At 43.2% G+C, this 14,261-nt stretch overlaps 1 protein-coding gene across 2 annotated transcripts in view; it reads left to right on the forward strand.

The window, feature by feature from the left end:
• LOC126278026 (centrosomal protein of 104 kDa) overlaps window positions 1-14,261 on the forward strand; it is a 400,804-nt gene that overhangs the window by 234,325 nt on the left and 152,218 nt on the right. For both annotated transcript variants that reach the window (XM_049977752.1, XM_049977754.1), the window contains exon 5: window positions 6,352-6,563. In XM_049977752.1, coding sequence (XP_049833709.1) covers window positions 6,352-6,563 — 212 coding nt within the window. The remainder of the gene's footprint in view (window positions 1-6,351; window positions 6,564-14,261) is intronic.

Below are 14,261 nucleotides of genomic sequence, written 5' to 3' on the forward strand. Positions count from 1 at the left end.
GCGAGAGTGTAACACGTTTTGTTTTCTAACCTTCACTGAATGGGATCATTACACTAACGTGGGTCTTCGCCATCTCTTATTATCTTACTCTCTACTTATTTATCTCAAGTGCCATTCATATTTTTTACACTTTGATCACAAGGCTTCTTCGTTTGTAAGACTTCAACAAAATGTTCACAGTTCACCTTTAGAGTACGGTGTTAAATGGTTAACATCCCTATCAAGCGCCCTCTGGACAAACTTTCTGTATTTGGCAACTTTGGTTGCGGTAATAACACCGTGGTTGTTAATGTCTGTCTGTTTTATGACAGCGGTATCATTTTCCAAATGCCGATTCTGAAGGAAAAAATACAGTATATCTGACAAACAACAGATATCCTGATTCAAATCTCTTGCATACCCCTTTGAAAGCAAAATGATAAGGGTACCATTTACTTACAGGAATAATTTTTTTTTTCATTTGAATGCCTGCGTGCTTGTATGGCTTAACGCATTCCCACACAGCGTAGCAAACGCTGAGCAAAAAGGAAATGTGTTCTAGACACCCTCGTTGTGCCTTGTCGCTTCCACAGTGACAGAAAATGGTGGGAATCCGCCGCCTAGAACTTCTTACTGGTGACATGGAAGGATGAGCAGTTCCTCATGTTCAGATGACATGTTATGGGTATGTACCGATTTCCAAGTTCCTTGTTCCTGAATATGGAGTCTTTTGGATTCGAAACCTATAATACTGAAACTGGAAAACAATAAATACAAGTGAGTGGTTGAAGGGGTAAAAATAAAGAAAAAAGAAGTATAGTACTTATTCCTTCTTCTACTTACATTTACTAGATGCACAGAGATAGTGAGTATGTGCACTCAGTTTTATATCTTCATTGTCTGACCGAGTTGTTGTTTATTACACAAAAGTATCTTGTACGTTGTCTGCGCTGAGCAGAGTCAATGAGAGTCCGTTGTTATCTTTTAGTCTTTGATGGAAATTAAAGTTTCATTTCAAATTTACATCAAGCGTGGAAGCATATAGGTTTAAGTAACAAGACCGTCGATGAGAAGCTTCTCAGCATATGTTAGACCTACCTCTCTGCAACTGTAAATTTTTATATCTTATGTGCCTTGAATACCCCGAATCGCTGTACCCTTCATAAAGATGGTGCTACATCCGTCATTTGAAGAAATCAAAAGACTGAGCACGTTCTTCTTGGTTTTTTTTTTTTTTTTTTTTTTTTTCGACACATATGTAATGAGGATCTTATACGAGATAGGTACCAGGTCTAAGAGGAAATTTGTTTGTGATTATATCACAGTTTATGAGTTTCTTAAATGCCTCGTGTCATTTATTTATCTCCTTCATTGCGTTGTTATTACCACAAAGAGAAGTGTCCAATTCTGGGTGGGCCCTTCAGTTAAGTTACTCTTCATTACTTCCATGTTGGGATACTGGCGTTTCAGATCTTCATCCTGATTTAGGTTTTGTGTGGGTACCCTAAATTGCCTAAATCAAGTGCCAGAACAGTTCCTAAGGAAAGAATATGGCCAATTTCCTTCCCCATCCTTTGCCATACTGAATTTGATCCGCATCTCTAATAACCATGTCGTCGACGGGAGGTAAAGGTCTGTTCTCCCTTCTTTCTTTCCAAGACCCCTTTATCAGTTTTTCTGCGGCCTGGTGAGTGACTTGGTAGATCTCGTGCAAAATTACTTGACCTATGCACAAAAACGCATTCTCGTTCTTAGCGTTGGCCGAGTCTATCTCTTAGTTGCGAAGCTGCGGCCGCCTTGAGCTTGTCTAGCATAGTAAGCAGTGAATATCAACTGTTAGAAGTGACCATTTCAGTTGCACATGTGCTGATTTTCTTATTTGGTATTCTAGTCAGTGTCTACCGACTTGTCAAATTGCACTGCCTGACAAAAAATATGAAGCAGGCAGTAATATGTGGCCGTACTTCAATTTAACTTTGTACACAGAAACACCATCGGCGGATATGTCAATGATTACAGCTGCAATTCTCCGTGACAGGTAGAACAGCCACGAGAATGAATTGGTGTTGTTCGTGTTTAGCGTTGTCAGCAGGCCTGATAGGGCATATAACGGTCGTGAATGGCGTCAGATGATGCTTGATCCGTGTGAAGGACACGGAGAAGCTGGCTGCACACTCGTCCGAGGCATCAGCTGGCCGAATCATGCAATATGAGGTTTGTTGGGCATCCCAATGTGTCAGTGGCCTGATACTGCATGGGAAAGTGAGAACAGCCATACTTGTCAAGGTCACAACAAACCATGTCTGACTACTACAGGGCGGGATAGCGGTCACTATGAAGGACACAGAGTATACGTGTTTTTGTGTGAGACAGCATTATTAGAAACTGACAGTGTTTCAAAGGAGTCTCATTTTGTGGCTACATTTGTCCAGTTGGTCAAATCGTACGGTACTTGTTGGGCATATGTATATGGCAGTGGCCCCTTCAGCTGTCTGGGGAATTACCGACCGATGCGTAGGCTGCCGTGCACAACACAGTACAAATGATTGCATTTGGAGAAGCTCTGTGACTGCGAACCATTGACTGTTGATGAAAGGTATTCCACTGTGTTCAGTGATGAATTGAGGTTCTACACTGGAGATGGGCAAACTCGTTCATCCTTGGGTACTAGTTCACTGGTGATCGCTCTTTTTTGGGAACCCTTCATTTTCACTCGTTCACCTTTCATTTGTGCTCAGTATACCGTTCTTATGGAAAATTGAAAATTAGTAGCTAGGTGACTGAAGATGCAAGGCGCCAAGAGGGGAACTTGCCTCCGCCCTGGAGTACAGAGTTTTTATTCATAACGGAATTCTCACAGACTTCTAATTTTCGTGATCCTGCAAAACCTCTCGTTTAGCCAAATGTAGCGTTATGTGGCTGATCGCAGTGAAATAATATAAGGTGACGCACGAACAGCCGGCCCCGCAATTACGCAGAATTTGTTGACCGCTACGAGCAGAATTGATAAACATGTAATAATTAGGCAGTGAAGAAATAACAAATAAGCTAATGCAAACAATAACTTGGAAACAACAGATGACGATTGATAGGTGACAATGAGCAGTCTAGTACTCGGGGCCAATTCTTCGTGCGCCACGCTGTACCACTGATATAATAATGTAGAAGTTATTCGGTTGTAAGGCCGTCTGCCTTCCATAACAATGAACATGCTCTTTTACCTTGGATCAAAAAAATACGTAAAATAGCCACTTGTGTGTACCGTACCGACTTCCTTTGCATGTGTAGTAAAAAGTCTTGCTTTTTTACAAGTACAGGGTGATTCAAAAAGAATGCCACAACTTTAAAAATGTGTATTTAATGAAAGAAACATAATATAACCTTCTGTTATACATCATTACAAAGTGTATTTAAAAAGGTTTTTTTTCACTCAAAAACAAGTTCAGAGATGTTCAATATGGCCCCCTCCAGACACTCGAGCAATATCAACCCGATACTCCAACTCGTTCCACACTCTCTGTAGCATATCAGGCGTAACAGTTTGGATAGCTGCTGTTATTTCTCGTTTCAAATCATCAATGGCTGCTGGGAGAGGTGGCCGAAACACCATATCCTTAACATACCCCCATAAGAAAAAATCGCAGGGGTAAGATCAGGGCTTCTTGGAGGCCAGTGATGAAGTGCTCTGTCACGGGCTGCCTGGCGGCCGATCCATCGCCTCGGGTAGTTGACGTTCAGGTAGTTACGGACAGATAAGTGCCAATGTGGACTCTCCATACAGTTGATTGTGGAATTTGCAGCTCTCTGCTAGCTCTGCGAGTCGATTTTCCTGGGCTGCGAACAAATGCTACATTTTCATCACTCGTTCTCGGCCATCCAGAACTTTTCCCTTTGCACAAACACCCATTCTCTGTAAACTGTTTATACCAACGTTTAATACACCACCTATCAGGAGGTTTAACACCATACTTCGTTCGAAATGCACGCTGAACAACTGTCGTCGGTTCACTTCTGCCGTACTCAATAACACTAAAAGCTTTCTGTTGAGCGGTCGCCATCTTAGCATCAACTGACGCTGACGCCTAGTCAACAGCGCCTCAAGCGAACAAATGTACAACTAAATGAAACTTTATAGCTCCCTTAATTCGCCGACAGATAGTGCTTAGCTCTGCCTTTTGTCGTTGCAGAGTTTTAAATTCCTAAAGTTGTGGTATTCTTTTTGAATCACCCTGTATTTCTTCTGGTGTATATCGAAATAGTGAAGTAAACTGATATGCCGTTTTGTTAACTGAAAAGATGTGTGTCTTTCATACCACATAATTTTATGTAAATCACGTAATTATAAAATACGAGGGCTGTCCAGAACGTAAGTTACGATCGGTTGCGAAATGGAAACGACTATGAAAATGCGATAAAGCTTTGCAAATATGTGTTGGACAGTGTCTCTAGTATGACTCTAGGTAGAATTATGTCGCTCTTTTCATTCCTGAGCTCTTAGTGAGCGCGTAAAGATGTTATAGAAAATAGTGTTTCCCGCCAAGTACGAGGGCCTGGTGAGAATTTTCCCCTGAAGCTATGCAACCAACATTACATAACTGTCGTGCGGTTTCTTCTTCAAGAGAATTCTCAGCCTCATTCTGCAGGGGCGATGAAGATGTTCCTGCATCGTTTGAATTGGAAATGTTTGGTTACCCACAGTACAGCCCGTAATTGTCTCCCACTGAGTTTCGTCTCTGCTCAAACGAAACGCTGGCTATGAAGACAACATATTGGCACAGACAACGAGCTTTAGGCCAGCGTAGAGAATTGGTGGAAAGCACTGACGGCTGTCTTCTGTGATGAGGGTATTGGAAAGTTGGTACAACGCTACGACGAATGTCTGAGTCAGAACGGCGACTACGTAGAGAAGTAGCTGAAAGGTGTAGCTAACTGTTACAAATGAAACATTTCTGATTTTCACTGTGATTTTCATTTCGCGACCAATCGTAACTTACTTTCTGGACAGCCCTCGTACATTTTAAGTACCGCTCATGGACGCTGAATACAATACAAAATGAACCAGAAGTTCAGAGTTCAAAAAAGGTATGAAACAGATAGAGAATGGCCGTGCGTAACGAACGAAACGAACAACTCTACACTGAACTAACTACGAGCAGTCGGCAGTGAAACTGCCACGAGTGGTCACGAGAAGAAGGACGAGTCCGGCCAAGCGAGACCGAAACAGATGGAAACGTGACCGAGGCTGGAACGAGACCGGCCGACATGCCATTGCGGGAACGAGACCGACCGTTTCTCGTTCCAGGGAACTATAAGTAGAAAGCCGCGACCGATGAGAACTATGAAAGACCGTTCCTTAGAATTCGTTCATCGCTCGTTCCGTTCAGCTTGATGAACCGTTCCTTTGGACCCGTTAGTTGGCGAACGACCCGTCTCTATTCTACACCACCCTGGATGACCTTCGTCGGCGAGTATGGCGGAGACCTGGGGAGACGTCCAATCATTCTTGATCTTTTGGAGAGGCGCGACGGTGTTACCCTTGGCGTCATGGTATGGGGCTGGTAGCGATTAAGGGATCTCTGACGACAAAACCGTACGTCATGGACATCCTTCATGCTCATGTGTTACCTTCCATGCGACAGAATCGTGATGTCATTTATCAACACAACAACGCGCATCCACATGTAGCACGCATCTCTACGAACTGCCTGCATGGCGTTGAGTTACATCTGTGGCCAGAAAGACATCCAGGTCAGTCCCCAATAGACGTATGGGACCAGTTTACACGTCAGCTCTGTCCCAGTGCCAGCAGCCACGATATCAAGGACCAATTGCAACAGTTGTGGGCCAGATTGCTTGAGGAAAAGATGCAACCGCTTTGTCATACCCATCGCAACTTAATCGTTGCATTAATCCAGGGCAGAGGGGGCACTAGATCATACTGGTAAGTGGGATCATATTGCCACGTTTTTTGTAAACCGGACTCGATTTTGTGATACTGAATTAGCACCACAGACCCTCTCAATCTGTGAAGTTTCATTTCGTTCCCTCTTTCCCTTCCAGGTGCTTTTTTTGCGCAGTGTGTTAATGCTACTGCCCTGATCTATTCATTCGATTGTTTGCGCATTCGTTAGCTGTATCTTAGAACCTCTGCTTGTACATAAGCTTCAGCTGTCGAACTGTACCTCCCCTACTGCGCGGTGATCTCTCACAGAAGACCCCACCTTCGGCTTTGTCACCCCTCCCCCCCCCCCCCCCCTCTCACACCGCCATTGAACAGGTAGCGGCCGGCTTATTTCGTGCACACTGTACTAGCAGTATGCTGTGCAACACAGTTTGAGTGAGACTGGACGCGCGTGTGATGTGTGCCGGCAGACGAGAGGTTCGAGTACGCGCGCCGGCTGAAGCTGGCCATGGCGGACCTCCGCGTGGCGGGCGAGCGGCTCAGCAAGCTGGAGCTGGAGAAGCGGCACGCCATCAGCTGTGAGGACTACGACCGCGCCAAGCTCAAGAAGTCGCAGCTGGACCAGTACCGCCACACCGTCTACCGCTTCCTCGAGGTCGACGACCTGCTCGAGCTCAGCGGGGTGAGTCTCCACCAGCACGCCCGTCTTCCAGACTCTTTGTGACCTACCTAAACCTGTTTTCTTTAACTATCTTAAAGACCACCACCGCGATATTCTGTCTGTCTGTGACTAATCTCAGTCACCACTGTAGGGATTTTGTTCCCGTTTTCATTAGGGGGGGGGGGGGGGGGTAGGACGTCAAACGGGCTGACTTGTAGGAGAGCCACCACAGGACATTTTAATTTCCACTGCCTATAATTTTACAAATAAATTCATAAAACTTTGTCAGCATGACCAGGAAGGATCCAGAATTGACACTCATAGCAGTGGAAGTTCGAAAGCATAACGAAGTAATTTTTTTACATGTGAAATTTCATCATTTTTTTCACTTACTAATGGCAGCGTTTATTGCTACAGGTACATTTTTCTTCATAAGTAAGAGAGATTCTTCGGTGAATTGTGCACAGCGTAGAAACCATACTTTAAAACCTTCTACATCTACATCTACATACATACTTCGCAATCCACCATACGGTTCGTGGCGGAGCGTACCTCGTACCACAACCAGCATCTTCTCTCCCTGTTCCACTCCCAAACAGAACGAGGGAAAAATGACTTCCTATATGCCTCTGTCCGAGCCCTAATCTCTCTTATCTTTGTGGTTTTCCCGCGAAATTTAAGTTGACGGCAGTAAAATTGTACTGCAGTCAGCCTCAAATGCTGGTTCTCTAAATTTCCTCAGTAGCGATTCACGAAAAGAACGCCTCCTTTCCTCTAGAGACTCCCACCCGAGTTCCTGAAGCATTTCCGCAAATCTCGCGTGATGATCAAACCTACCAGTAACAAACCTAGCAGACCGCCTCTGAATTGCTTCTATGTCCTCCCTCAATCCAGCCTGATAGGGATCCTAAACGCTCGAGCAGTACTCAAGAACAGGTCGTATTAGTGTTTTATAAGCGGTCTCCTTTACAGATGAACCACATCTCCCCAAAATTCTACCAATGAACCGAAGACGACTATCCGCCTTCCCCACAACTGCCATTACATGCTTGTCCCACTTCATATCGCTCTGCAATGATACGCACAAATATTTAATCGACGTGACTGTGTCAAGCGCTACACTACTAATGGAGTATTCAAACATTACGGGATTCTTTCTCCTATTCATTTGCATTAATTTACATTTATCTATATTTAGAGAGTTAGCTGCCATTATTTACACCAATCACAAATCCTGTCCAAGTCATCTTGTATCCTCCTACAGTCAATCAACGACGACACCTTCCCGTACACCACAACATCATCAGCAAACAGCCGCACATTGCTATCCACCCTATCCAAAAGATCATTTATGTAGATAGAAAACAACAGCGGACCTTCCACAGTTTCCCGGGGCTCTCCAGATGATACCCCAACCTCCGATGAACACTCACCATTGAGGACAACTTACTGGGTTTTATTACTTAAAGGTGTATGAAACTCTAGAATTTTCCAAATTTATTAAAAACTGTGGTAAAAATTGAGGTAATGAACTATAAAATTTGTTTTTTCTAAACATGAAGTTTAAAATATAACAGCTCATTCGTTTTTTCATAATTTAAATAAATTCTGGAGTTTCATACACCTGTAAGTATGGTATGTATGCTATGCAAAATTTATAGAAGAATCTCTTTAACTTATGAAGAAAAGTGTAACTACAGCAACAAATGCAGCGATTAGTAAGTGAAAAAAATGATGAAATTTCACACGTAAAAAAATTTATTTTGTTACGTTTTCGAACTTCCACTGCAATGAGTGTGAATTCTGAATCCTTCCTGGTGACGCTGACAAAGTTTTATGAATTTATTTGTAAAAGTATAGACATTGGAATCTAAAATGTCCTGTGATGCCTCTCCTGCTCCAAGTCAGCCCGTTTAACGTCCTACCCCCTTAATAGCTAGACTGGTTCACGTGGAAGTTTTTTGTACATCTTATGGACAATGAAGTTGTGAGGAAGCGAAACTACCATACTTCCATCCAGACACAACTGAGGGTTCTTTAATTGCTCTAGGAGGAGGCTCATTTTTGCCTCAGCAGTACTGTATAATTTACAAGGGTCATGGACTGGCAGCGCATCACTTGATGCACTAATAGACAAATTGTTCTCCCCCTTCTTCATCTTCTTCTTCCTCTTCTGGATTATCTACAGTTGGCGCCGCTTCTCCACCCTTAGTCGCCATCTTGACTTTCCTCAACATTCAGCTTCCTTGCCTGCATTGCCTTCTCCACATCATTTTGCCATTTCCGTCTTGGGCGACGCCTTTTCTTCCGCTAGGATAGCATCCATCGTAGTAACCTATTTGGTATCCTATCTTCATTCATCCTATTCACATGGCCGCACCGCAACAGCGTCCCAGGCTTCTGCTCCGTACAAAACTACACTCTAGACTATTGTTTTATACATTCTCTACTCTGTTGTTCTTTCTATCTTCTTCTTCCACAGAACAGAATTCATTGCCCTTGTTACAGCTCGTCCTTTATTAATCCTGTTAGTGATTTCATCATTGCTTGTGCCCTGTTGATTAAATGATACCCAAAGATATTTTGCCTTTTCCACATATACAATTACTCATATGATTTTGTAGGCTTCCGCGGCCAGTGTCAATCGACATCAAAGTCTTCTGCTGCAACCGTGGCCGAAATGTTGTTTTATTTCTCCAGCAGCAGTATTTTATACATTATGACGCGGTACCATACCCAGAAAACTTTGATGTCGATACAATTAGTCTCATCTACCTCCAAAATATTTGCTTTTTCCTTTCCAAAAGCCATGTTCTCACACTTCTTCGTGTTCATCTTCAGACCTGCCTTATAGTATTCCTGTTTAAGCTTTCTTATCATACAGATCAGATCATCTTCATATTCTGCTAGCACAGTCTGGTTATCTACAAAATACAGGCTAAGTATCTTGCTGTCTTCTGTTGTCACTCCCATACTCTGGCATTTCTGTACAAAGTTTGCAGGATTGCTCCTAGATACAGCTCAAAGAGGGTCGGTGACAGCCCACCGCCCGCATCTCGTGGTCGTGCGGTAGCGTTCTTGCTTCGCACGCCCGGGTTCCCGGGTTCGATTCCCGGCGGGGTCAGGGATTTTCTCTGTCTCGTGATGGCTGGGTGTTGTGTGCTGTCCTTAGGTTAGTTAGGTTTAAGTAGTTCTAAGTTCTAGGGGACTGATGACCATAGATGTTAAGTCCCATAGTGCTCAGAGACAATTGAACCATTTTTTGACAGCCCACATCCCTGTCGCAGACGCTTATTCATCTCCAATTCTTCTGTCAAACTATTCCCAGTCCTTACTCTCGCTGTGTTATTTTCATATAATTCCATCTAATTCCGACTCATTCAACTTTTCCTACATTTTGTTGGTCAATACATTACAGTATTCTTTCTCTGGGTCAATCAATGCAACATGTGTCTCCAGTTCAACCTTTGTGCGTTTTCCACATATTAGTTTCATTGTGAAGATGTTATCCCTTACCGATCTTCCAGCACGGAATCCTGCTTGCTCTTCTCGCTGCTTGTGAGTGGTTTCTTTCTACTAGATCTTTCAGTACCTTCGAGTGACTTCCAAAGAAAGGGATCACTGCCAATCCCCTACTACCGTTTGGGTCATTACGTGACCTTTTCTAATGCACCGACCTTATGTAACACGGTTTTCAAACTGTTCTCTTGCAGTAAAATGTTTAATATTTAAATTACTCCTCCACAATTCCATGCAATGTAGTCAATGGCCGGGTGTTTATTTAAATGACCAAATTGCTTAGGAAATTCTTATATAGTTCACATTGTTAACACAATGGCCAGGCAATGACGTAAAAGGCCAGTTGCCGTAGGGCAGTGGAGATAAAGAACAATGAAAATGTTATTCAAAACGAAGTATTTATTGCAGAAACTTTCAACCATGAAACTTTCTGACTCCGTGTTGATTTACGGACATAAGCTTTTGTTACCCAAGGAAATTTATTTTATTCGAACTTTGAATATGCTCAACAATTCTGCAGCAAGCCAGCATTAAGGATATTGGTATGTAATACTGCGGGTCCGTTCATTTACGCTTCTTATACAGGGGAGACACTTGCGCTTTTTTCCAATCGCTTGGGTTTTTCCACTCGGTGTGAGACTGGTGATAAATGTACCTAAGTAAGGGGCCAACACCGATGAGTACTCCCCATAAAGCCGAATTGATGATTTATTTGTTTTTAACTCTTTCAGCTGCTTTTCAACAACAACGATACCTATTTCTCTGTTTTCCATACGGAAATTTGTGCGTCGGTTAAAGGATCTTCTGTATGACGTCCTGCATTAATGAGTTCGTAAAAGCTATATTTAAAACTTCAGCTTTCGTTTTACTTTCTTTTTATTGCCACACCAGACTAGTCTACGAATGACTGAACAGAAGCCATCGACCCATGTAACGATTTTACTTAGAACTAGAATTGTGTAGGGTTTTCGGCAAGATCTGTGGCGGTGGTAGGAGTATGCTTCGCGCGTCGATGCGCATCGATTCCCATTAACTTTCACCTATTACTGTTCGATTCCACTATTGACGATATCACTGGAAACAGAAACAACCATACGGAACCTAAGAGTAACCGTTTGGAGCAACCTAATATTGAATGAGTACATAAAACTACTTTTTGGAAAACCAGATACCAGACCGCTGTGGCCGAGCGTTTCTAGGCGCTTCAGTTCGGAACCGCGAGGCTGCTACGGTCGCAGGTTCGAATCCTGCCTCGGGCATGGGTGTGTGTGATGTCCTTAGGTTAGTTAGGTTTAAGTAGTTCTAAGTTCTAGGGGACTTATGACCTAAGATGTTGAGTCCCATAGTGCTCAGAGCCAAATATTTTCCAGGTTAGTTTTATTTTGCCCGTCCAGCAGAAAAGAGACAGAAGATCGAAAGAAGACCAGAATATTCCGTCACGGATTCTTTTGGAAATGGCAGTAGTGTTATAGCGGTGATCGTTAAACTCCGTTGGAAACACTTCAAGAGAAACATTGCACGTCATGAATAAGTTTGCTGTTAAAAGTCGGAGAGTGTATGTTCCAAAGATAGTCGGGCAACATAATGTTTCCTCCCACAAATGATCACTAAGTAAATGAGAGAAGCTATAGCTGATACGGAGGCTTACCTAAAGTCATTCTTCGCACGCACTATTCGCGAATGGAACAGATGAGGGGGAAAACGATATTTGTACCAGAAACACCCTCCGATATACATAATAACGCTTGCAAAAAGTAAGTGTCTTTTGAAAATTTCTAATATTTCCCAAAATGAGTAAATCGTTTTGTAGGAACAACTCTGGAAGCTAGGAAATTGATACTGGCGGAAGTAAAGCTGTGAGGAACAGCCCTAAATCGGCTTTGGTAGCTTGCCCGTGGAAGTGCCCTGGTTAGAGTCACAGTCCGGCAAATTTTTAATCTGCCAGTAAGTTTGAAGATTTATTATGATCAGCAAAATGGTACAAATTGCTTTTACAGAACGAATCCCGCAGTGATGATAGCGTTTTCGATCAGATTCTTCAGTTTTTCAGGAATATTGTCAACTGACTTTAACAGGAATTTTTGTGGTTTGATCTGATAATTTTTGTCTTATAGTCTTTATAGTCTGTGAGTCGCTTGAATACAGTAGGTGCAATAAATTTTTGATTTGCTCGAGTTATGGAAGTGTCGCAACATAGAACAGCCATCAATATGAAATAGGAGATTAATGTATACCTTAAGGTAGGTCACTGAAACAATTTTATGCCTTTGGAGAGTCACTTTGTTTTTGACCAATGGGAATTTCTCGTGGATTGCAGACCATGAGATCCTTCTCGTTTTAAAAGTATTCGTCACTATATGGGTAGTTTAGTCTTATGTTCTGTTGCGGGTTCTGTTTGATGCTAGTTGATAAAGCCGTGTATGGAGATAAGACTGCTTCTGGTGGAGGTGAATGCCGATGCAGATATTCTACAATATACAGGGTGAAAAGTATTTAAACCGGCAAACTCTGGGAGGTTGTAGGGGACATCAAAACAAATATTTTTCCCTAATCTCATTTTTTTCTATGAGCGTTATTTAAACCGGTGGAGGCCGTATTACGGTCTTCAGTTGTTAGGGGGCGTATTACGCCCTTCAGTTGTTGGCAACTGCTGTCCACCAGTGTAGTAGTGCATTGTCTCTGTTTACTAATGGAGCGATACACCTGGAGTGAGTACACTGATATGGTTGGTGCGTTCTACGTACCGCATCACAACGGACGAGCTGCACAGCGGGTTTATCAACAACAATATTCTCATCGCCGTATCCCACATCATACGACCTTTGCTGCAGTGTACCAACGTCTACGTGAGACTGGGTCATTTAGCAGATTACCTGCACAGGGACGCCGTCGCACGGTAAGAACGCTGCAATTTGAGGAAGCTGTCTTGCGGCATGTGGAGCGGGATCCTTCAATCAGCACTCGTGTAACTGCACGTAACATGGGGACGAATCAGACGAATGTAAGAACAGTCCTTCGAAAGCAGTTCTTCCGTCTATTTCACTTACAGCGTGTCCACAACATGGAACCAGTTGATTATCCCTCCAGGACACAGTTTTCGCAGTGGTACCTGGAACAATGTGAAACGCATCCTATATTTCCATCCTCTGTATTGTTTACCGATGAAGCAACGTTCGGGCGTGATGGAGTCTTCAACACGCACATTTCGCATGTTTGGAGTGAGGATAACCCACATGCCACAGTTACTAGTGCTCATCAAGTGCGGTTCTTCGTTAATGTGTGGATCGGTGTTGGTGGGGACTGTTTAATTGGGCCGTATCTGCTACCTAGGCCATTAAATGTCAGGAACTATTACAATTTTCTCCCCAGAGCATTGCCAGTATTGCTGGAAGACGTCCCGTTCCCTACAAGACAGCGCATGTGGTTCCAACATGACGGGGCGCCGGCACATTTCAGTCGTCGTGTGCGTCGATTCCTGGACCGACGGTTCCCGGAAACGTAGATCGGCAGAGGTGGTCCTGTACCATGGATTGCTCAATCCCCAGATATGTCCCTTCTGGATTTTTTTTTTTTTGTGTGGGGAGAGATGCGCAACCTTGTTTACGCAACTGCTGTTGCAACAGAACAGGATCTGGTTGCCCGGATAGTAGCAGCAGCAGGAACAATTCAGGATACTCCTGGGGTTTTTGCCCGTTTCAGACAGAACATGATCCGACGGTGTAACTTTTGTTTACGTATCAATGGAGGCGTTTTTGAAAATCTACTGTAATTGAAATTGGGTTTTGTTAATGTGTTGTCTCTTGGTCATACAAAAATGGAAAAGTGATTGTTGGTTTAACCACTTTGCTGCCAGAGAAATCTTCCTCTACCGGTTTAAGTACACCTCATAGGAAAAAATGACATTAGGGAAAAATATTTGTTTTGATGTCCTCTACAACCTCCCAGAGTTTGTCGGTTTAAATACTTTTCACTCTGTATAAAGAATTGGATGAGGCCATTTCAGTTTCCTTGCCGCTGTGAAGGTTATTGATAGTGGTGACATGATATGAGCTACACTCGACTGCGAGTGAGTAAGAACAGAGGGGCCATGTGCTTGCGCGTAATGAAATGGAAACTCATAGATCGCCCATGCTCAATTGAATGGAAGCTAATTATAGTGCCGTACATTATCTTTTAGCTTGTACATGCTGCAATTCAAAG

The sequence above is a fragment of the Schistocerca gregaria genome, chromosome 6, assembly GCF_023897955.1.
Source record: "Schistocerca gregaria isolate iqSchGreg1 chromosome 6, iqSchGreg1.2, whole genome shotgun sequence".
Lineage (NCBI taxonomy): Eukaryota > Metazoa > Arthropoda > Insecta > Orthoptera > Acrididae > Schistocerca > Schistocerca gregaria.